This window comes from Psammomys obesus, unplaced genomic scaffold, assembly GCF_907164565.1.
Source record: "Psammomys obesus unplaced genomic scaffold, mPsaObe1.curated_primary_1811, whole genome shotgun sequence".
Taxonomy (NCBI): Eukaryota; Metazoa; Chordata; class Mammalia; order Rodentia; family Muridae; genus Psammomys; species Psammomys obesus.
The window spans coordinates 433,817-455,956 of record NW_026596028.1 but is presented as its reverse complement, the minus strand read 5'-3'; the positions used below and the strand labels follow the sequence as shown (position 1 = coordinate 455,956).

General features: G+C 60.8%; 2 protein-coding genes across 5 annotated transcripts in view; both read left to right on the top strand.

Annotated features, from left to right (window-relative positions):
• Positions 1-8,382, top strand: part of Xrcc1 (X-ray repair cross complementing 1) — a 16,623-nt gene extending 8,241 nt beyond the window's left edge. Inside the window, exons 4-17 of one of the 4 annotated variants that reach the window (XM_055620675.1) lie at positions 3,057-3,215; positions 3,596-3,670; positions 3,761-3,872; positions 4,239-4,345; positions 4,412-4,505; positions 4,611-4,863; positions 4,986-5,102; positions 5,597-5,690; positions 5,846-5,966; positions 6,432-6,483; positions 6,563-6,687; positions 7,543-7,633; positions 8,077-8,152; positions 8,228-8,382. In XM_055620675.1, coding sequence (XP_055476650.1) covers positions 3,057-3,215; positions 3,596-3,670; positions 3,761-3,872; positions 4,239-4,345; positions 4,412-4,505; positions 4,611-4,863; positions 4,986-5,102; positions 5,597-5,690; positions 5,846-5,966; positions 6,432-6,483; positions 6,563-6,687; positions 7,543-7,633; positions 8,077-8,152; positions 8,228-8,341 — 1,590 coding nt within the window. In that variant the 3' untranslated portion in view covers positions 8,342-8,382. Of the gene's footprint in view, positions 1-3,056; positions 3,216-3,595; positions 3,671-3,760; positions 3,873-4,238; positions 4,346-4,411; positions 4,506-4,610; positions 4,864-4,985; positions 5,103-5,596; positions 5,691-5,845; positions 5,967-6,428; positions 6,484-6,562; positions 6,688-7,542; positions 7,634-8,076; positions 8,153-8,227 lie in introns of those variants that run through there. The other 3 variants (XM_055620676.1, XM_055620673.1, XM_055620677.1) reach the window with 3 other exon arrangements.
• Positions 8,383-16,281: 7,899 nt separating this feature from the next.
• The window catches only part of Ethe1 (ETHE1 persulfide dioxygenase), a 10,368-nt gene continuing 4,509 nt past the window's right edge, over positions 16,282-22,140 (top strand). The window contains exons 1-3 of the mRNA XM_055620680.1: positions 16,282-16,413; positions 16,526-16,670; positions 17,143-17,291. Coding sequence (XP_055476655.1) covers positions 16,333-16,413; positions 16,526-16,670; positions 17,143-17,291 — 375 coding nt within the window. The 5' untranslated portion in view covers positions 16,282-16,332. The remainder of the gene's footprint in view (positions 16,414-16,525; positions 16,671-17,142; positions 17,292-22,140) is intronic.

Genomic DNA, 22,140 nt, shown 5'->3' with positions numbered 1-22,140 from the left:
GTAGAGCCCCTGCCTAGAATCTTCCAGTGAGGGGCTGGGGTGTGGCTTGGTGGCAGAGCCCCTGCCTAGAATCCCCCAGTGAGGGGCTGGGGTGTGGCTTGGTGGCAGAGCACCTCTAGCCTTGTCTAGGTGTGTGTGAAGGTCCAGTCTTCATCTCTAGTATAAGAAATAGTGTATAAAAGAGAGAGTTTTATAGAGTTAGAGTTGTATAGAGTTAGAGTTGTGTAGAGTTGTACAGAGTTGGAGGTAACCCAGAGGAGAGAGCAAAGGTGAACTTTAAAGGCAGTGTAGCAACTGGAGTGGTATTCTCTTTACGGTAAATAAGACAAGGCGTTTGGGGCCTTGCCACTTAGTGTTGCTAGAACCCCCAAGCTGTCGGTTGCATTTCCCTGCACGCACGCGCACACACACATGCACGCACCCACTCCCCATGAGAATCTGGCTTGTTGTAACAAGCAGAACTGAGTGACTTCTATTCTGTGTGCCTTTGTTGTTTGTTTTTCACAGTCAGAGCTGCGACCCAGAGGTGTGTTGTTACCTTCTGCTTTTTTCCTCAGTGAAAAGCTTTTGTTTTCGTTTTCTACATTTTACAGTCAGTTATAAAGGAGATGCACGGAATAAACACGTGAACTGTGCTCACAGCCTCAGGAAGCGAAAGCTTCCTCTGCTCGAGAGGAAAGGCTGGCCTCGACAGAGCCGGCACTGGCCTGACAGCTTGGGTGTCTGGGGGGCGCCTGAGTGACACGGGTTGGCTGGTGGTCAGAAATGGTTGGTGTGGCTCTGCTGCCATCAGGAGCTTCTGAAGCAGCAGGAAACACAAGTCTGGGAAGTGGCTTGATTCAGCTCCCCGACCCTGCATCCTCAGACTGTGATTGTCCAGGCTTGTCCACAGCTTACCGTGTTGTGTCCTAAGCCTGGTCTTAGGAACGGGGACCCTCCTGACATGCAGGGCTCACGCCTGGCTCCCAGCCCACCTTCGCTGACTTCAGCTCAGCCTGGCCATGCATGATCCTCCTGCCTCCACCTCCTGAGCACTGGGATTACGAGTGTCTGGCACAGTGTCCAGCTTTTGTGCAAGGGACCGAACAACGGAGCTACATCCTCCCTCCAGCTCCCTCTTTTGGAGCGCAGCTCTCTATGTAGCTCAGGCTGTTCCTGAACTTGTGATCTCGCCTCCTGAACACTAGACCTACAAGCCTGCACCCCCACCACGCCCGCCTGGCTCTCACCTCTAAGAGGGAAGGAGAAGCCTTTCCCAGCACGCCCGCCCAGCAGCCCTTGTGTTCTATCTGACTGGCCAGGGTTAGACGTGGTCCAGCTGTCGAAGGGGCGGGGCTCGCTTGGGGCAGTCGTGAGCTCCGAGCCGGGGCACTGCTCTCGTTGGTCAGTTCTGATGGTCAGTTGTCCCTTCATCTGCCGCTTACTCTCCTGGGCTCCTCAGCACACCGGGCGCTCGTTTGACGGTTTGACTGAGTGCGAACTTCCCCAGTCAGAGTTTGCACTCTGGGTTCTGGGCCCGTGTCATGGCAGCTGTGTCCTCACAGGTGTGTGCTTACCGTTTATTTCCTCCCCGTGGTACTGCTGCCGGGGCAGGTCCCCGCTGGGCAGCCAGTGCTGAGACTGCAGTTGTGACCCAGCACACCTGCATGGAAGTGTGTGAGTCAGGGCCTCGCCAGGGGGCCCCGCTGCCCAGGGCCCTCGCCAGGGGGCCCGCTGCCCAGGGCCCTCGCGCTCTGTGCGGCCGTGTGCAAGAGCTGCCCCAGGGGGCGCGGCCCGGTCTCACGTTCATGGAGACACCGGAATAGTGGCTTTGGGTTTTAGACAACTAGAGAGTCCCGGTTATAAATGACGTTTACCTGTTTGTTGTTGGTGATGTGTGGAGGTCAGAGAACAACTCTCGGGCTCCCTGGGAGGGGCCTCAGGCTCCTGTGTCTGCTGCCCTGCTCCTGTGACACCCTGTGGTGTGCAGCCTCCCGGGGACACACTCCCCTGACCTCCCTCTGCTGCCCCCGCTTTTTGCCAGGTGCTAAGGGTCTTGGGCCTTCCTTAGGGGAGCACGCCTCCTGCTTTCTCCCAGTACCACCCCAAGGGGCTTCTGAAGTCAAGTCCTGGGCCACCTTTTGTGGCGGCCCTGCATGACCTACCAGAGACCGTGCCCGGTGTATGTAAGAATGGACGTGGGGTCTGACGAATGGAAGGCGGGGCAGCTCTCCGCGCCGGGGTGAGGAGTGGACGTACCTGCCACGGTGTGGAGAGGCCACTGCGGGAGAGCGGGTGAGCCCAGCTCGTTCTGCTGCTGCTGTCCCAGGAGGGGGTCAGCGTGGGGTGCTGCACCCTGGGCTCATCCGCTGCAGAGCAGCTGGCGCTGTGCCCAGGATCTGCAGGCGGACAAGGCCAGCCCTCTGGCGCCCCCTGCTGGCAGATGTGCGCCAGGCCGCCGCCACCCTTCCTGGGTATGAGCCCGGCAGCACAGCCTCACAGCTGACTGTGAGGCTCCTTTCGGGTTTGGATCTCTCGTTGTTGGCATCCTGGAATTCTCCGGCTTGGAGCTGTCCCAGCCGGGCCTTTCAGAGGGCGTTTGAATACTGCACCTGTGGCTGCAGCTCCCGCTGGGACAGTTCCTTAGACCACGCAGACATTTGTCTGGACTTACGGCCCCGTGGCCCACTCCTGGGAAGTGTGTCTGGTGGGTAGCCCCACATCGTGGACACAGACCTGCTGAACTGAGCAGGCATAGCAAAGACAGGGAACCAGGAGGATTTGTTGGGGAGAAAAAGGGGTCCAGAGGGAATGGGAGCGGGTCAACGAAGGTGGGGGTGAGTACGATCAAAGTACGTCACATACATGTAAGAATTGTTCCAGAACAAAGTAGGCGTGACGGACATTGCGCTGTTACAGGTCAGGGGTACGCGGAGAGCAGTGGAGGAGGTCCGGCTGGCCTCCCTCCCCCGCTGGCCTCGCTGGCACACGGCCCCCCACCCACCACAAATAACCGAGGGCAGGACTGCTGACCTCCCCAGCCTTGGAAGGTCATCTAGCCCTGGCCTTCTACCTAGGTCCTTCTGGTCACCTCCTCGTTCATGTCCCCCTCCGAGAGCCGAAGTGGCTCCAATCCCAACCGTGTTCGTATTTTTGGCCCTGACAAGTTAGTCCGCGCAGCGGCGGAGAAGCGCTGGGACCGTGTTAAAATTGTGTGCAGCCAGCCGTACAGCAAGGTACGTCACATGGAAGCCGAGACATTGGGGCCAGGGGGCCACTGAGCCAGGGGCTGGGCGGGGACGCCGCCCTGGGGCGAGAGTCTCCTGTGCCTGGCGGGTAGCCTGGTCTGTGGAGTCTGGGGGGCAGCTGGGTAAACTGAGGCTCCTCCACAACAGAGCAGTGGCTGCCCTCCAGGAGTGGCTCCGGCAGAGAGACTGGGCCCACGGAAGTGGGTGCCCGCCCCTGCTGATTGCCATCTACAGTGGGGCATGGAGGGCGTGCAGGGTGCAGGCCACAGTTTTGGCTCAGTCATCCGCACAGCACCAGCCTCGGCTGAGCCAGAAAGGGCTCCCCGAGTGAAGGCGCATGGACCCAGCTCCACCCGCCTCTGTTCCAGGACTCGCCCTACGGCCTGAGTTTTGTGAGGTTTCACAGCCCTCCAGACAAAGATGAGGTGGAGGCCCCATCCCAGGTGAGCTGCCCCTGCCACCCCCAGCCTTCTCCCTGCCCCTTCCCCCACCTGCCAGCACCCTTCCCACAGCACTGACCTCTGCGACCTCAGAAGGGGACAGTGACCAAGCTCGGCCAGTTCCGTGTGAAGGACGAGGATGACAGCGCCACCTCCCTGAAGCCGGGCGCGCTCTTCTTCAGTCGTTCCAGCAAGCTGTCTCTAGGTGGGCACAGGAGGCCCAGTGCCGGGGCTGGGGCAGCAGAGCGCGGGCTTAGAGTGGGGCCCAGCTCGCCCGACATCTCAGCTCGGGAGCCCGAGGCAGGGGGACCGGACATCAGCTGTGTCACCTGGCTGGTCTCAACAAAAGCTAGCCTGAGTGCTGAGGGCTGTGGCTAGGGCGCTTGGTCTGGGAAGGAGGCTGTTGGGAAGGAGGAGGAAACTGGGGGGGGGGAGGCCTAGACTGCTGAGTCAGGAGGACGGTCTGGACCCCCCTGGGTCGTTAGACCCCCTCCAGGTCACTTGTGGGTGTGGGGACATGGTAGCCGCAGGCAGGAGCTGAGGTGCCTGTGGCCTGCCCCCTCATCCGCAGCCTCCGCCAGCGACCCTGCAGGCCCCAGCTATGCAGCAGCCACGCTGCAGGCCTCTAGTGCGGCCTCAGCCTCTCCAGCCTCCAGGGGTGTGGGCAGCGCTCCCCAGGTAAGGAGACCCTCAGACACGGGGCTGGGGGAGCCAGGAGAGCCGAGGCTGACCCTCGCCCCTCAGCCCCAGGAGTCACCCAAACGGAAGAGGAGTTTGGAAGACAGGCCGTCTCCCGGCAAAGCCTCGGCAGGGCCGCCCGCCGCCAGGAAGCCCAAGTGTAAGCCACTGCCCTCCTTGATGCGGGGGCCGCTCTGCCGCTGGGGAGGGCGTGCAGGGCCTCTACTGTGGGGCCACAGCTGAGCTTCTGTCCTTGGCTTCGCAGTGATGGCTCCTGGCCGAGCCCCCGCCTCGGCCCCCGCCTCCACCCCAGCACAGAAGGCCGTCCCCAGGAAGCCTCTCGGAGGCTCGGAGCCCAGGGCGGCTCGGGGCCCCCAGGAGTTGGGCAAGGTCCTGCAGGGCGTGGTGCTGGTGCTGAGTGGCTTCCAGAACCCCTTCCGCTCCGAGCTCCGAGACAAGGCCCTGGAGATGGGGGCCAAGTACCGGCCGGACTGGAGCGCGGATAGCACACACCTCATGTAGGCCGCCCGCCTGGCCCTGGGCCTCTGCCTCCCCCAGCTCCGCACCCCGGGCTGTCTCTCCCCCACCCCGCCCCGTGTGCCCATCAGACCACTTCTGACACCCATTTTGCGTCCCCCAGCTGTGCCTTTGCCAACACCCCCAAGTACAGCCAGGTGCTGGGTCTCGGAGGCCGTATCGTGCGGAAAGAGTGGGTACTGGACTGCCACCGCATGCGCCGCCGCCTGCCCTGCCGGAGGTGAGGCCTCACGCCTGCCTGGCACACGCACGCCAGCCTCTCGGCCCGGAGCAGCCAGGGCGGGGGCCGTGAGGCATGCTCGGGTGGTCTCCAACCAGCATCAGCTGGGGCAGACAGAGGCAGGGCCTGCTCACGGGCACAACCTGCCTGGTCAGGTCCTGTGACGTCCGCTTTGTGCAGAAGGGAAAGGGCGCTGCGGGAATGTGCAGAGGTGGAGGTGGGGAGCTCCGGGCCATGCTGGGCGACGCTTTGACGGAAATGAGGAGCCCCCCACTGCCCTGTGCGACGGCCTTGCTCTTCAGGGAGGGCTCAGAGTGTTGGAACCAGCTCTGAGGAGCTCGGGAAGGGGGCGGCGGGCGGTGGGTGGTAGGTGGTGGGCATTGGGTGATGGGCAGCGGGCAGTGGGAGGTGACAGCGGGTGGTGGGGAGGATTCCTGCCGCAGCGCACCTCCACAGAGGTCTCACTTTGTGCCTGAGGCCCGGCTCCTCCCTAGGTACCTCATGGCAGGACCTGGGTCCAGCAGTGAGGACGAGGGGGACGCTCACAGTGACAGCGCTGAAGAAGGAGCTCCTACGCTTACTAGAAAGGTCTGACGCCCCTGCCTATTCAGGAGAGCTCTGGGAGTTAAGCAGGGTCATTCGCTTCTGCCCGCCCCCCCCCCCCCCCCCCCCCCCCCCCCCCCCCGCGTGGCCAGAGCCTCCCTCCACCCTCACCTCACTCGGTCCCCTTTTGGTGACCCCAGGCCAAAGCCAAAACCCACGCAGCAGGACCAAGCTCACCTCAGAGGCCATGCACCCCAGAAGAGACCAAAGCACCCTCACCAGGACCCCAGGACAGCAGTGACACTGGGGGAGAGCTGTCAGGTTAGTCTGAGTGAGTGGGAGGTCTGGGTCCCAGGGTCTGAGGGAGGAGGCTGTCCTGGGTCCCAGGGTCTGAGGGAGGAGGCTGTCCTGGGTCCCAGGGTCTGAGGCTGGGCCTGGACCCCTGGGTCTGAGGGAGGAGGCCGGGCCTGGACCCCTGGTCTGAGGGAGGAGGCCGGGCCTGGACCCCTGGGTCTGAGGGAGGAGGCTGGGCCTGGACCCCTGGGTCTAAGGGAGGAGGCTGGGCCTGGCCCCCTGGGTCCTGGGGTCAGGACTTGAGTTGGGATTTCTGGGTCTGAGGGGAAGGCTGTGTCCAGATAAATGGAGTGGAGGAGGCACTGTGTATCCAGGAAACTGGACAGAGAGGGCAACTGAGGTGGAGTTCACAGGCCCGGTGGGCCATTCTGGGAGGGGGTTACCAGACTTCCCAGGAAACAGGCCAGTTGACTGAGCTGCTTCTGGCAGAAGGACAGGACGCTGGGGCGGATGACTCGGGGGACACTGAGGATGAGCTGAGGAGGTAGGCTTGGAGAGTCGGTGCGGCCTGGCCTTGGTGGGTGTGGCTTGCTCGCCTCACAACTCCGGACTGGACTGTGCAGGGTGGCCAAGCAGAGGGAGCAGAGGCCGCCTCCAGCACCAGACCAGAATGGCGAGGACCCGTACGCAGGCTCCACTGACGAGAACACAGATAGCGAGGCAGACCTGCCGATCCCAGAGCTCCCAGGTTAGGGCCTTCTGCCGAGGTGTGGCCTGGGGTTGTGGCCTGCCCCACTTGCTGCCTGGGGCTCATGCCCCTAGAGCCCTGCTGGGCCTGTTCCCCCTGCTGCCTGGCATGCCCCCAAAGCTCTGCTGGCCTGCCCCATCTGCTCCTGCCATGCCCCCAGAGCCCTGCTTGCCGTCCTTCCCTTTGGGGCCTCCCTCCTCGCCCCTGCTCACAGCTTCCTGCTCTCCACTCCCCTTCCGGCCAGTGCGCCCTCCTCGCCCCACGCCCCACACTCAGCTCTGTTGACGCCTGCTGCCCCTGGACTCCTGAGTGCGGGCATGCTGTTTAGCTCTCACCGTTTGCAGTGTAAAGCCAGCTGTGTGCGCAGCCCTCCACGGCTTGCTTCTTTAGGGTGTCTTTTTGAGGCAGGGTCTCGGAGTTCCAGACTCCTCACACTTGCGGCTCTCCTGCCTCAGCCTCCCAAGCTTTCAGATTCCATGTGAGCCTCCACGCCTGCTCTGAGCCTGTGCAGGCTGTGCCCCTCCTGGGAGTAGGAGAGCAAGTGTGGAGGCTCCTGCCTGCTGTCCCAGCTTCAAGGCCCCTGGACTAATAACCCCTTTTCAGACAGAGAAAGGAGGGCTGGGAGGGCAGGGGGGAAGCAGGCTGAGGCCGGGAGCCACTCCTGGAGCTGCAGGTAGCGGAGGGAGAGTGAGGCGCCATGAAGATGGGAAGGAGCCTCTGGTGAGGTTTCTGGGCCTGCCAGCCGCGGCGTGGACAGGTGCTCCCTGCCCGCTCTCAGGTGCCCTCGAGCCTCCTCATGGGCTGCCCTCTGCGAGCCTCCACCTCCCTGTCCTCACGGCCTTGCCCATCCCGCAGACTTCTTCCAGGGCAAACATTTCTTCCTGTACGGTGACTTTCCTGGGGACGAGAGGAGGCGGCTCATCCGATACGTGACAGCGTTCAACGGGTCAGTGGGCGGCTGGCGGGAGGGCACAGGCCACAGCAGGCCTGGCAGCCTGGTGGGAGGGCCTGGGCCACAGCAGGCTGGCAGGAGGGCCTGGGCCACAGCAGGCCTGGCAGCCTGGCGGGAGGGCCTGGGCTGGAGGGAGGGCGCAGGCCGCAGAGGCCAGTGGGGCCCAGTCCGCACTTGTGGTCCTGGAGGCTGCCCTTCCTCGCCCTCTGAAGCAATGCAGTGTCAGGCTGTGTGGAGGAGCAGCCTTGGGGCAGAGGTCAGCCAGGCAGACACAGAAGAGAGGGAGGGAGGACTGTCCAGAGAGGACAGCGCACATGGAGAGCTGCTGCTCTTGAGAGATGCTTTGAGGGGTCTGAGCAGGAGCTGAGGGACAGCAGGGCTGGAGCAGAGTCCAGGCGCGGGGAGGACGGGCACACTCACACCCTCTCTGCCCTCAGGGAGCTGGAGGACTACATGAGCGATCGGGTCCAGTTTGTCATCACGGCGCAGGAGTGGGACCCCAGGTTTGAGGAGGTGAGTGTGGGGGGCGGTGGGGGCCCCCAGCCACCCTGCCCCGGCGGCCGCTGACGTCCTCCCCGTGCAACCCAGGCGCTCGTGAGCAACCCTTCGCTGGCCTTCGTGCGGCCCCGCTGGATCTACAGCTGCACGGAGAAGCAGAAGTTGCTGCCGCACCAGCTCTACGGGGTGGTGCCCCAGGCCTGAGGGCACAGCCAGAGGAGTTCAATAAAGGAGACTTCGTTTGACGCAGTCTTCTCTCGGGAGACCCCGACTGTGCCGCGCCCTGCTGGCCTCTGAGCCGCCCGTGTCTGCGCCGGGGGAACTGCTCAGTGCTGTCCCCGCCGTGATCCGAGCCATCTTGGCAGATGGGTGAGGGCCGGGGGCGCGGGTGCCCACCGCAGTGCCAGCCTCCCGGTCCTTCCTGGCATCACCGTGGCTTCCCCAGCACCGTTTACACATAACTCGGGAGGCAGGGCGGGCAGGAGGAAGGCTGCTCAACAGTTGCCCAAATCCTGGAGCCAGGAAGGAGCCGCGCTGCCAGGGATGGAAGCGGAGGGGCAGGCCGACTAGGAGCACAGTGATGGGGCGGCCGGAAGCTGCTCACAGGGAGGGCTCAGGGTGGCCAGCTGGAAAGTGAGCACGGCCCACGGAGCAGACTCAGGAGGCCATGAACTGTACTGGACGAGGACCCCGGTGTGCAAAGGCGGAGGCCGGGGATCACAGGCAGGAGGGAGGCCGACTTTAGGTCCTCAGTGCTGGGGTCACAACCACAACCGTCCAAACACTGCCTTGGGGGAGCTGTAACCTCTAGGCTGAGGGCTTGAACTTCATCCTGGGGTGGGGCCAGAGGGCCTTCCAGGGAGGGCAGAGGTCAGGGTGGCCAGGTTGGCTCTTGGATAACTTCCTGGACGGTTGCTATGTGCACGGTCAGTGGGTCAGTGACCCACTGTTCCAGCTGCACCTCACTGTCCTGCCACTGCGGCTGGGCACCACCCAGCTTAGCTCACACATATCCTCGGCCCTGGCGCGGGTGCCTGGGCTGGAAGGGCTGTGACTGGCCTCCCTGCGGCTCCACGGCCCCATCTCGCCTCCGGCATCTAGGGTGCCCGCTGTCCCCTGTGCAGGGCAGTAGTGCCCGCTACCTCTTCCCACGTTAGTCGCCGAGCCCTTGCCTGTGTGTGAGGCCCACCACGTGGGTGGACATGCCCATCCTCGCGGCGCCCGGCGGGTCGGAGCAGGCGGCTCCGTGGGCTTCCCTGGAGCACTGAGGGCTGTGGCAGCATCTCTGGCTACATGGCAGATTTGAGGACAGCCTGCGTGACCTGAGACCAACAGGCCCCTGCTGACATGAGCCCCACCTGGGCTAATCCTTTTTTTGTGACAGGACTAGGAATCGAACCCAAGCCTTTAGCGCATGCTGAGCTGAGTCCAAGCCCTCCGCTGCTCTGTCTAATGACCACTGATCCAGGACCCTCCGTTCCTCCTGCCTTGTTCTCCCGCAGCCCATGGGTGTGCTCACACTCCCAGGACTGTGACGTGACTGTCGTGGTAGCTGTTATTCTGTGCCTGCTCCCCATCTGTGGGACTCGGGATGCCCAGTGAAGAAAGCCACAAGCCCCCAACTTGGTGGGGCGTACAAGCTTGGCAGCAGGCAGGGCAGGGGGGCCACCTATAACAGCAATGGGCAGGATGGGGTCCGCCCCGACCTGGAGGAGCAGCCAGGAAGCAGGGCACCAGGCCTCACAGGTCCACAGGTCCACAGATCACCTCCACCCACTCATCCCTGTCCCTCTGCTCGGGGGTAAATCCCCTCGCCCATTTTCCTGATCTGTGCAAGGTTGGGGCTTGGTCTGGTACGCTGTGTTCAGATCTAGACTCTGGGCCCCAAGGTTGCAGTCCTGATGACTGCTTACACTGAACAGTATGTAAAGTCACTTCCCAGTTATCTCTGATGGGTTAGAAACAGGAGAAGCTGGGCCCTCTGGGCAGAAGAGGTAGGCGGAGCTTCAGACCCTGGGCTTGTGGGCTCAGTGGGGATCAGGGGAGGGGGAGCAGGGGCATGGAGAGAAAGAATGTTGCTTGACAGCAGATCCAGCCCAGACAGGACGAATAGTGACAGGTAACATGGGAAGGAGCCAGACTAGCTTAGAAAATGAGTATAAGTCGTGCCGGCCCCGTTACTGTGTTAAAGCTGTTTAAATAACTCAACAGATCTCTGACCCAATTATGTGGGAGCTAGCCGGGTTAGAAAAGCTCTAGAATGAATGAATGATCTGTAGTAAATGGTGGGACCAGCCCAACGCCTTTGGTGTCTTTGAGGCTCTCCGCCCACGTTGGCCTGGAAGACACCAAGCACTCGGGGCTGAGGCGTCGAGGCCAGGACAGCCAGGGCTGCTCCTCTCCCCTCCAGTGTCTCCTTGTCTCCTGTGTCAGTGCTGGCCTCTTCCCCACACCTTCTGCTCTGTTCACCGGCCCCTGGTGGTGGGCATGTGGCAGGCTGTGCCCAGTGCGGCCACATCAGGGCGCTGTGCTGACCACTGCCGACGCCAGTGTCCAGGCCTGAGTGTGCAGGTTGGATCACGGCAGCAGAAGGGCGTGTGCTCGAAGTGTCCTCTGGCCGAGGCGTGAGCTAAGCCCCGTGTGCCCCACCAACCAAAACTGCCAGCAGGCTTTGACCTCTGCCATACAAATGTGTGTGCGCAGGGGAACGCGCCCGGCCAGTGTCACCACAACTGCAGGACCAAGGTGTGCACCCCTGCCAGACCGGTGCCAGCTGCCAGTCCATGAGCGGCGAACCTGACCTTGTAAATCAGGTCCGGGACAGACAGCCCTGGCTGCAGAAATGAGGGCCCCGCACTGCTGGCTGCCCCGGAGGGCAAGTCCCAGGCCAGCCTGGGCTAAGGACACAGCCCCCCCGCCACACCCGCTATCCTTGCCTGCCCTTCCCGGGCTGGGGGGCTGCGAACGGGGTTTGGTGAGGGTGGGCAGCATTCAGCCCGGCACATGTCGGGAAGTCGGGGCTCCGGAGCCCTCCGGGCCTGGCTCAGCCCACCATGCCCTCCCCCATGGGCGGGAGCAGGAGTGGGGCTTCGGCCACAGCACCCCAGTGTGGCCGAACACGCTCCTGCGTTCATCCTTCCTTCCCTTCCTAAGTGGCCCAGGCTCGTCCTGAACTCCTAACTGAGCCGAGGATGGCCTTGAACTGGTGCCCCTCCTCTCACGCCTTCACCTCCCAGGGCTGAGACGGCCCCACACCGCCCTGTCCCGTCATACATTGGTTTACACTGGACTCGGGTGGGTCAGTGTGAACGCTCAGGTCTCATTTCCACCCTGTGGGGCTCTAACTGCCGGTCTCCCGGGCCTGGCACTGAACCCCAAACACGGGCCACACCTCGCCCCCCCCCCCGGAGCCCGCCCGGAACCGGGACACCAGCCGCTTGCTCCCCACCCACCTTCACCCCTCCCCACCAGGTGGAGCAGCCTCAGGCCGCACCCTCCCTCCCCTCCCTGGGAGGCAGAGTGTCAGGCCAAGGCTGACAGTGGCTGGCCTCCCTGGCAGTGCTGCCCTATGCTGGCACCACGCCGACACGCCTGTGAGAGTCCCCAGGCCCGGGGTCTCCTGCCTGAAGACCTGGCAGCCCTGAGAGCTGCAGTTTCTGGCTGGCGCTAGATTCTGCCGCTTTCTAGTTGTGCGACGGTTAGGCCCAGCAAGAGCCTAAATTTAAGAAGGTATGAAGAGAACTCAGGAAATTAATCATCCATCGTTGCAAAAATGCGAGAGGTTCCTCTTGACCATTGCGCAATGGGGTACCCCTGCTGGTCAGCTAGGAGTGGCCCCGGGAGACAAAGACCTTAGGTTTTTAAAAGACACAAGGCAGGAATCTCCTGGGGTTGCCTTCTTGGCGATTTAGGATTGGATGAGGTGTTTAACTTTTAAAATAATTGGTCAGTTCTGGTCACCCTTAGGTCTGGTCAGCCCTGTCGTCAAGTCAGTTTGGAATTTCCTGCCATCCACAGTTAAATGTGGGAGGGTGATTAACTCATCCCATGTCTGTTCTGAGGAGTGGGGGTTACAGGCTTTGGATCAAAGGTCAGGAGAAGGATTGGGGCCATTTGGCCCAGTTTCCAAACAAAGCCCATCTCACCGGCGCCAGCCCGTGATTTTTTTTCTCCATTTAGTAGAGATCTCTGCTTGTTCTCTTCCTTATCTCTGCCCTCACAGATGGCTGATGTCAAGAACTTTTACATTCCTCGGCTCTCTGGAGAAGCACTAAGAGGCTTTAATTAACATGGGCCTAAAACTTGCAAATATTAAAAGACACACAGGCTACAAAGTTAGTCTGGTTCTTTCACGACCATGAGTAGGTCATTTCACATTTCTGGGCTCAGTGTCCCCACGCACAGAATGGAGCTTCCTGGGTGTTAACCAACCAATGAAAAGTTTTTACAAATCAGTGTTGCTTTTATTTTTATTTATTTATTTTAGAGACAGGGTCTCACTATGTAGACCTGGCTGTCCTCTGTACACCAGGCTGGCCTCGAACTCAGAGAGCCACCTGCCTCTCCTTCCCCAGTGCTTAAATCAAAGGTGTGCACTGCCAAGAGGGGCTCCAGCTAATGCTCTCCAGCCCCTACGTGTATATATATATATTTAAATTACATTCTGGGCACAGTGGCGCACGCCTTCAATCCCAGCACTCGGGAGGCAGAGGGAGGTGGATCTCTCAGTTCAAGGCCAGCCTGGTCTACAGAGTAAGTTCCGGGACACCCAAGGCTACACGGAGAAACCCTGTCGGGAAAAACGAAAACAAATTACATTTGTTGCGCGTATGTGTGTGTTTGATGTTCCTCTGTGGAGTCCACGTGTGGGGTCAGAGGCCACTTTGGGTTTGACCCTTCTTCCCATTAGTGGATCCTGGCCGCTGAACTCAGCTATCAGACTTGGCAGCAAGCCGCGCCTCCTGAGGCAGCTCCAAGGCCCAAGATTTGTTTTCATTGTGCATTAAATCAAGCCGAATGAGGCCAGACTGTCCTGAGAGCAGCAGCTGAGCTAAGGGAAGGAGGCCAAAGCCCAGCGGAAGAGTGGGCAGGTCCTGAGTGGGGGTGAGGACTGAAAAGATTAATAGACCAACACACTACACATGGGATCCAGTAGACTCTAGTTGCCTGTTTATTCCAGTAATCCCTTGTCAAGTCAGCGCAAAAGCACCTCAGTACAATGTGTACCTGTCTTCTAGAAAGTTCACTTGTTGAGATGGACCGCTTACCCACTCTGTTTCCAGTGGTTGAGCCCCTGCCTAGACTCCCCCAGCTGGAGTGTGGCTCAGTGGTAGAGCCCCTGCCTAGAGTCCCCCAGTGAGGGGCTGGGGTGTGGCTCAGGGGTAGAGCCCCTGCCTAGAGTCCCCCAGTGAGGGGTAGGGTGTGGCTCAGTGGTAGAGCCCCTGCCTGGACTCCCCCAGTGAGGGGCTGGGGTGTGGCTCAGTGGTAGAGCCCCTGCCTAGACTCCCCCAGTGAGGGGCTGGGGTGTGGCTCAGGGGTAGAGCCCCTGCCTGGACTCCCCCAGTGAGGGGCTGGGGTGTGGCTCAGTAGTGGAGCCCCTGCCTAGAGTCCCCCAGTGAGGGGCTGGGGTGTGGCTCAGTGTAGAGCCCCTGCCTAGACTCCCCCAGTGAGGGGTAGGGTGTGGCTCAGTGGTAGAGCCCCTGCCTAGAATCCCCCAGTGATGGGCTGGCCGTGGATCAGATAGAGTTTAGCAGAACATTTATGTACAGTGTGGAAGGCCAGGGATTCCCTGTGGGGACAGGGCTCAAAAGTCGCTAAAACAGGAGGGAAGGGCCCCACAGGAATGGTTGGCTCTTTAGCTATGCCTAAGGTTCCTTGTTTCCTGGCCTCTTCTAGTACCCCTACTGTCCACTGTTTGTGCAGTGTGCCTGGCTGCTCTCCTTCGGGTCCTAGCTTCAGGTGCAGGCCAGGAAAGCCTTCCTGAGTCCATGGAGGATGAGCAACATTCTCGTCTTTCTCTTGAGCCATCTCTTCTCCCCTTCCTCATGCCTTGTTTCTTTCCTCTCTGCCTCCTCTCTCTCAGGATCTTCTCTATCAAGTTTGCTACATTTTATAGCACTCTGCCACCCAGGCTGGCCTCATAATGGGACAAAGCTGGGCATGGTGCCCATGTCTAAAACCCCAGCACTTGGGAGGCAGAAGCAGGCGGGGCTCTGAGTTCAAGGCCAGCCTGGTCCACAGAGAGAGTCCAGGACAGCCAGGGCCACACAGAGAAACCCTGTGTCAGAAAGCAACGGACAAACAACAGTAACAAAAGGTAACAAAACGCCAGGCTCCAGAGGTCGCTAGGCTCCCGTGGCCTCCCTGTGTTCTTTCACCGGTCCCTCTGTAGCCTTCTGGCTTCCATCTTCACGTCCCAGTCAAGTTTCTAAGCTGTGGTGTCTCCGAACGGCCCCACGGCTGCCGATCGACAGTGATGGCCACATTGGTGTGCGTGCATGTGCCGGTGAGCACATCTGTGCCACGCCAAAAATGTGGTCGTCTGAAGACGGTGGCGAAATGGTTTTCTCCTCCCACTGTTGGGGTCTCAGGACTGAGCTCCCGCCGCCCACCTCGAAGGTCCACCCTTGCCTTTTATTGACTGAAGCCTGGGAGAAAAGGCCACAGGGAATCTCTGGCCCGCCCAGACAGACAAGCAGACACAGGTCTTGGAAAGTGTAGCCTTTATGTAACTCTCATTTTCTGAAACAGTTGAGGATCAAAGCAAAGTGGGTTGCATAAAGGGGTTAACAGTGTCAGTTCAAAAGAAACAAAGGGTTGTCTTGACTGTGGTGCCCCGGGCGTGGACACGTCTGGCCTCCAGACTCCCAGTGCTCAGCACCCTAACCCCCCAGCTCAGATCCTCCCTCCCCCAGCTGCTCATTTGGCCACCTCCCGCTCTCGCCCTCCTTGGCCCGCGCTCCTTGTCCTTCTCTCCTGCTGACTCCCCCATGTTCCATCTGCAGCTTCCTCTCTCTGGCCTGCGGCTGTGCTGTTCTGCAGTAAAGACCTTCCCCTCCTCGGCCAGGCTTCGGGGGGCCATGCCTTCTAGGAGCAGGTCTTGTGAGGCGCCCTGGGACTGTCTCAGAAACCCAGCGCCGCGGCTAGGCACCATGGTTCCTTCTCTGTGGAGAGCACCAGGACGGGCCGCCGGGACGGAGCTTCGGTGGGGAAGGAAACCAGGGTTCTTCTGCTACCTAGGAGTGTTCCCGCTATGGATGGGTTCCAGGAGCGACTGTTTGACAGCCTGTGCCCTAGGAAAATGGGGTCCAAGAGCTCCGAGTTGCTCTGCCTTTGAGACAGGTGGGTAGGTGTGCAGGCCGGTTCTGTGCCAGCCTCACACAGTCTATGGTCAGCGAAGAGGAAGGGAGCTGGAGGAGGAAAGTCCAGAAGGTGGGCGGTAGGCACCTTCTCGGTTAATGATTGCTGGGGAGGCCCAGGGCGCGCTGGGTCAGTAAGAAGGCAGGCTGGGGAGCCCCGCGAGCAAGCCAGTGACTGCACCCTCCTGCCCTGCCAGGTCCCCGCGCACAGTTCCAGGTCATTCTCAGCACAGCCTCCGGTGGTTCCAGCCCCAGGCGCCGTGTCCAGCCCGGGCTGAGTGATCAGACCCCGAGTCAGCCGGGCGAGGGTCACACACGCCTCCGATCCCAGCACGCCGGAGGCCGGGCGGGGGGATGTCTGAGATGCAGGCCGGCCTGGGCTGCCATCGCCAGGACAGCCAGGGCTTTGCGGTGAGAACCTGCATAAAAAAAAAAAAAAAAAAATCAAACAACTGAACAGAAGACAGTTGTAATCAAAACGCTGGTGACCTTGAGTTTCCATTTCCACGAGTTTTCCTGGAAGAAGCCGGTGTCTGGGCGTGTAGCGGCTTTATGCGTCTCTGCGGGTTGCCACAGAGGCCGGGCCGTCGCGGCTCCTTTAAGGCAGGCCCCGCCCCGCCCCGCCCCGCCCGGCCTCGCCCCGCCCTCCCGGGTCAGCCCCGCCCCGCCAGGCCTCGCCCCGCCCTCCCGGGTCAGCCCCGCCCCGCCAGGCCTCGCCCCGCCCTCTCGGGTCAGCCCCGCCCCGCCCGGCCTCGCCCCGCCCCGCCCCGCCCTCCCGGGTCAGCCCGGGAGCATCGGGCTGCGGCCGCGCGGCTGCTGGGCGCAGAGAGCGGCGCGATGTCCAGCGCGGCCCTCAGGCTGGCCGGGCGGCGGCTGAGCCAGCGAAGCGCACCCGGAGCGCCGGTCCTCCTGCGGCAGGTGCGGCGGGAGGGCTCCTGGACGGGATTCCTTGCGGAGGGAGCTGGGCGACCCCGGGCGAGGCGGGCTGGGCTCTTGGGTCCCGAGCCCTCTGCGCTGCCGCACCTCGCAGATGTTCGAAGCCCGGAGCTGCACCTACACCTACCTGCTGGGCGACTGGGAGGCGCGGGAGGCCGTCCTCATCGACCCCGTGCTGGAGACGGCGCCGCGGGACGCCCAGCTGGTGAAGGAGCTGGGGCTGAAGCTGCTCTACGCGGGTCAGTGGGGGACACGCTCGGCGTGAGAGGGCCGGGCCCGGACAGTGCGCCAGGACACGGCCCGAGGCTGGGGGAGACAGGAGGCCTGGGGGCTAGGCTCCGCGGTCTGAATGAGGATTAGAGTCTGCACCCCTGGGTCTGAGAGGGAGGAGGCTGGCCTGGACCCCTGAGTGTGAGGGAGGAGGCTGTCCTGACCCCGGGCCTGAGGGAGGAGGCTGGCCTGGACCCCGGGCCTGAGGGAGGAGGCTGGCCTGGATCCGGGGCCTGAGGGAGGGCTGGCCTGACCCCGGGTCTGAGGGAGGAGGCTGGCCTGGATCCGGGGCCTGAGGGAGGGCTGGCCTGACCCCGGGTCTGAGGGAGGAGGCTGGCCTGGACCCGGGGCCTGAGGGAGGGCTGGGCCTGCCTCCTTGGCTCTGAGGTCCGGATGCAGCAGGCTGAGAGCACTCAGTTCTCTGTGCATGCTTCTTCCTAGTGAACACGCACTGCCACGCTGACCACATCACCGGGTCAGGGGTCCTCAAGTCCCTCCTCCCCGGCTGCCGGTCCGTCATCTCCCGCCTGAGCGGGGCCCAGGCTGATGTGCACGTCGAGGAGGGTGACACCATCCGCTTCGGGCGATTTGTGAGTCGGGAGCTGGTCTCAGAGGGGAGGGTGTGGGCCTGGGGAAGCCGATGCTGGGCCGAGGAGGGAGGGTCAGCGGGTGCAGGCCCAGACTCCTGCCTCTGTTCTCTGTGGAGAGTACCAGAACCCCAGGATGGGCGCTGGGGCAGGAGGCCGCAGGCAGGGGTGGCCCTGAAGCCAACAGCCATGAAGTTTCCCGAGGCCTTGGGCAGGCGTTTGCCTGGCATTTCCATAAACCTTGTTTGGTGCTTCTGGGCCTAGGGCTGAGGGAGGCACCCAGCCTTTGGTAAGGAAGGGGCATCCTGTGACGGTGAGGTCTCTGCAGCTACCACTTGAGGCGGCACTCACGCACAGTGGTGTGAACTCAGGGCCACACGCCTCTGTGGGTTCCTCCTGAAGTGTTAGCCTCGAGGCCTCACCCAGGGCTGAAGGTTCCTCCTTTGCCCTCTCTGCCTTGCCACCCTGGGCTATGGGCAGGGTGGGGCGGGGGTGAGGGCTGTGCCCGGAGGGAGGAAGCAGGTGATCAGAATTGCCAAAGATGTAGTTTGCTGCTGGGGACGGAAACGGGGGCGGGGGGTGGCCTCTGGCTTGCCGGTCCTGATTCGGGGTGCTGTGCTAAGAGGGCTTAGCTGCCGCCACAGGCTGTGGTGTCAGGCCTGTGCTGGGAAGCCATGAAAGGCAGGACGCTTGTGTCAGCGCTGCTGGTGAGGGGGACGAGTGTTGCCGGGTTCAGAGAGGAGGGTGCAAGGCCTCGTGTGCGCAGCCTTAGGGCCGTGGCCCTTTGGCAGGGCTCCGAGCGCGCTGCTGCTGCTGTTACGACCACAGCGCAAACGTCTGTGTTCCGATGGCCGTAGCGACCCCTGTGGAAGGCCCCTTCAACCCCGGGGGTCGAGACCACAGCCTGAAAAGTGGCTGGCTGTTCTCCAGGGACAGGTGACAGGCACCTAGGGCGGGTGGCCCCCGGCTGACTGTTTGACCTCTGCTAGGACACACATACATACGACTTCAGCGTCTTCAAAATAAGCTAGTGGGAGTGGCACTCGCTCTTGACCCCAGCACTCAGGAGGCAGATACTGAGGTGGTGGAGCTCTGTGAGTTCAAGGCCAGCCCAGTCTACACAGAGAGTTCCAGAACAGCCAGGAATACAGGGAGAATAAAAAAAAAAAATTAAACACAACAAGGAGGAGCCTTAAAATGGCTGTAAGGCACACACCCATCCCAGGAGTTCAAGGTCACCCTCAGTCACTTATCACGTGTGAGTCCAAAAAATTAAAAAATTCAAATGCTAGCATGGTTGCACGCACTTAATCTCAGCCTTCGGGCTGACACAGGGTTCATGCCTGCTGGTCCATGGGAGGCCCTCTCTCAGAGCACAGGAAAACAGCACTGAAAGGCCCTTCTCTGCCCACAGAGGCTGACACCTTTAGTGCACCGCTGTAAAGGGCTCAGCTGTGCTCAGCTTCGTGTTTGTCTTTCCTTTACTCCATTTTATTGATCTAATCCACGTACTGGCAGCCTGTGAGTCACCGAGCTGTAGGATATTTGTAGAATGATGTGCCCATCCTTACAAGCCATTTCAGGCTATTTCCACCTCCCTCCTTCCCTCCCAGCCTTAGGCAAACCTCTTTCATTCTTCATTCTTTGTTTATGTGGCTCTGTAGCCCAAACTGGCCTTGATTCATCATTCTCCTGCATCATCCCTTCAGCTGGTAGTTTGCAACACTTCTGCCACTATGCCACTACTGGGAATAAAACCTGGGGCCTGATTCATGCCGGAAAGAACTCTATGCCTGTCCCACACAGGGGCTCTACCACTGAGCCACACCCCCTCACTGGGGGACTCTAGGCAGAGGTTCTACCACTGAGCCACACCCCAGCCCCTCACTGGGGGATTCTAGGCAGGGGCTCTACTGCTGAGCCACACCCCAGCCCTTCACTGTGTTCTAGGCAGGTGACCACTGAGCCACACCCCAGCCCCTCACTGGGAGATTCCAGGCAGGGGCTCTACCACTGAGCCACACCCCAGCCCCTCACTGGGGGAGTCTAGGCAGGGGCTCTCCACTGAGCCACACCCCAGCCCCTCACTGGGGGATTCTAGGCAGGGGCTCCACCCCTGAGCCACACCCCAGCCCCTCACTGGGGGATCCTAGGCAGGGGCTCTACCACTGAGCCACACCCCAGCCCCTCACTGGGACACTCTAGGCAGGGGCTCCGCCACTGAGCATACCCCAGCCCCTCACTGGGGGACTCTAGGCAGGGGCTCCGCCACTGAGCACACCCCAGCCCCTCACTGGGGGATTCTAGGCAGGGGCTCCGCCACTGAGCACACCCCAGCCCCTCACTGGGGGATTCTAGGCAGGGGCTCCACCACTGAGCCACACCCCAGCCCCTCACTGGGGGACTCTAGGCAGGGGCTCTACCACTGAGCCACACCCATCCCCTTACTGGGGGACTCTAGGCAGGGGCTCTACCACTGAGTCCCTCACTGGGGACTCTAGGCAGGGGCTCTACCACTGAGCCACACCCCAGCCCCTCACTGGGGGACTCTAGGCAGGGGCTCTACCACTGAGCCACACCCCAGCCCCTCACTGGGGGATTCTAGGCAGGGGCTCTCCACTGAGCCACACCCCAGCCCCTCACTGGGGCATTCCAGGCAGGGGCTCTACCATTGAGCCACACCCCAGCCCTTTTTATTTTGAGAGGTTTAGTAATATTTCCAAGTTGACCTTGAACTCACGGCCTGTGCCACGTGGCCCCTGAACTTCTGATGCTCCAGCCTGGATTGCAGGTCTACAGGCCGCTATGCTCGGACTTTGAGTCACTTTATTCTCCTGTATCGTCCTTGCTGTCTGTCTGGGTCTTCCCGTCTGTGCATCTCACAGAAGTGTGTGCGTACTTGGGGCCTTTCAGGCTGGCTTCTTTCTCCTCAGTCGTCAAGGTTCAGCCATGGAGAGGCATTGGAGTGGCCTCCGCCGTGGGGCTGTTTTGGATAGAGCTGCTGTGAATGATCTTGCACAGACTTTTTTGTGGATGAGGTTGCGGTGTTGCTGGCACTGTGAAGGTTCCAGGTGTTCAACAGTTGTGTCGACAGCTGCTGGTATCAGTGTTTGTCAGTGTGCATGTAGCTTCCTGTAAATTCTTTACACACCTTATGGGTCTGTTTTTCCTGACTCTTATGTTTTCTGCCCCTTTAGAAGGTGGTGCACACTTTTAATCCTGGCACTGGAGAGTGAGGGGCATCAGATCTCTGAGTTCGAGGCCAGCTGGTCTACAGAGTAAATTCCAGGGCAGCAAGGGCCACACAGAGAAACCCTTGGATAAATAAATCAACAAATAAGTTGGATTCCAGCTGGGAGGGGTGGCTCAAGCCTGTAGCCCTGCACTTGGAAGGCAGAGGAGGAGAACCAGGATCTCTGCGTCATCCTTGGTTAATAATGAACTCGAGGCCACCTGAGCTGTACATGCATACTCTGACCTTCACAGCTGGACTGTGGTGTGCTAATGAGATGTGATAAAACTTTAGGAGCGAGACCAGAGGCTCTAAAATAACAAAGTTGTGAGAAGTGTGCACACACTCTCTTACTGGTTTGCGCGTGGGTTCCTTCTTCCTTATCTCTACATGGGAATGCCCTCATCAGAGCAGAGGACTTTCTGCTCTGATCCCTCTTCTGGGGGACCATCCTGACTTACACAGGTGGAGATGGTTCCCCTTGATGTTCAGCTTGGTGAGGCAGTGCTTTAATCCTAGCTCTCAAGATGCAGGGATCTCTGGATCTTGTGGCCAGCCTGGGCTACAGAGTGAATCCTTGCTTTCAGAGAAATCAAAGACAAGAAACATACCGAGCTTGTGTGCCTGAGTCTGTTCTCATTCCTTCTCGCTGATGTTGGCAGCTGTGATTTTTGTCATTGCTTTGAGACAGGGTCTCTCTATACTGCCCTGGTTAGCCCGGGACTCAGCATTTAGATGAGGCTGGCCCCACTCACAGAGGTCCCCTGCCTCTGCCTTCCGAGGTGTAATTCTTTCTCGTGGTTCTATAGTCAGGGATGGCCACTTCCTCTGCGGAAGACTGGACAGTAAATCTAATCTTCACAGGCCACCTGGCCTGTGTTCTGGGACACAGCTGCCCTCTTGTGGCGTGAAAGGCGTTGGCACAAATGGAGAAGCAGAAGTGTGGCTGGCAGTTCAAGAGCTTCCCTTATGGCTCCCAAGATTCGAGTTTTACAGTGCTGTGCCCTCTGCCCCAGTGGGCCTGGAACGCTCGGAGGTTGCCTTGTCACAGCCTCCTGGGCGTGTGCTTACATGCCTGGCTAAGGTCCACCCCTCACTTCTCCCAGGGTGTCAAGCACAGGCTGACTTTGGACTTGTTACATTGCTGAGGAGGACCTTGTACGCCTGACCTACGCCTCCTGCCTTCACCTCCCAGTGCAGCAATCCCAGGCGCACACCCACGGCTGGGTGGAGCCAATGGGCACCATAAAAACCTCTCAGAATCGAGGGCTAGGTCAGATCTCTCTCACTGCAGCATGCCAGCCCCTAATGTGGGCCCCACGGTTTACTTCCTCATCCTCCCTGGGTGGTTATCATCGGTTTTCACAATGGTCAAGGATTTAGTGCTGATGTTCTAGTCTCTACAAGTCCCTTGGCAAAAGCTGCCTTCAGTTCCCAGGAATTGCACTGCTGAGTCACAGACCGGACATACCCTTAACCTTAGGAACATTGCAGATGCCTTTTTTCTCTTGCAGTGCTGGGTGTGGAACCCAGGACACTTAACATGCTAGGTGGGCTCCACTACAGAGCCGCACCCTCACTGGGGGACTCTGGGCAGGGGCTCCACTACAGAGCCGCACC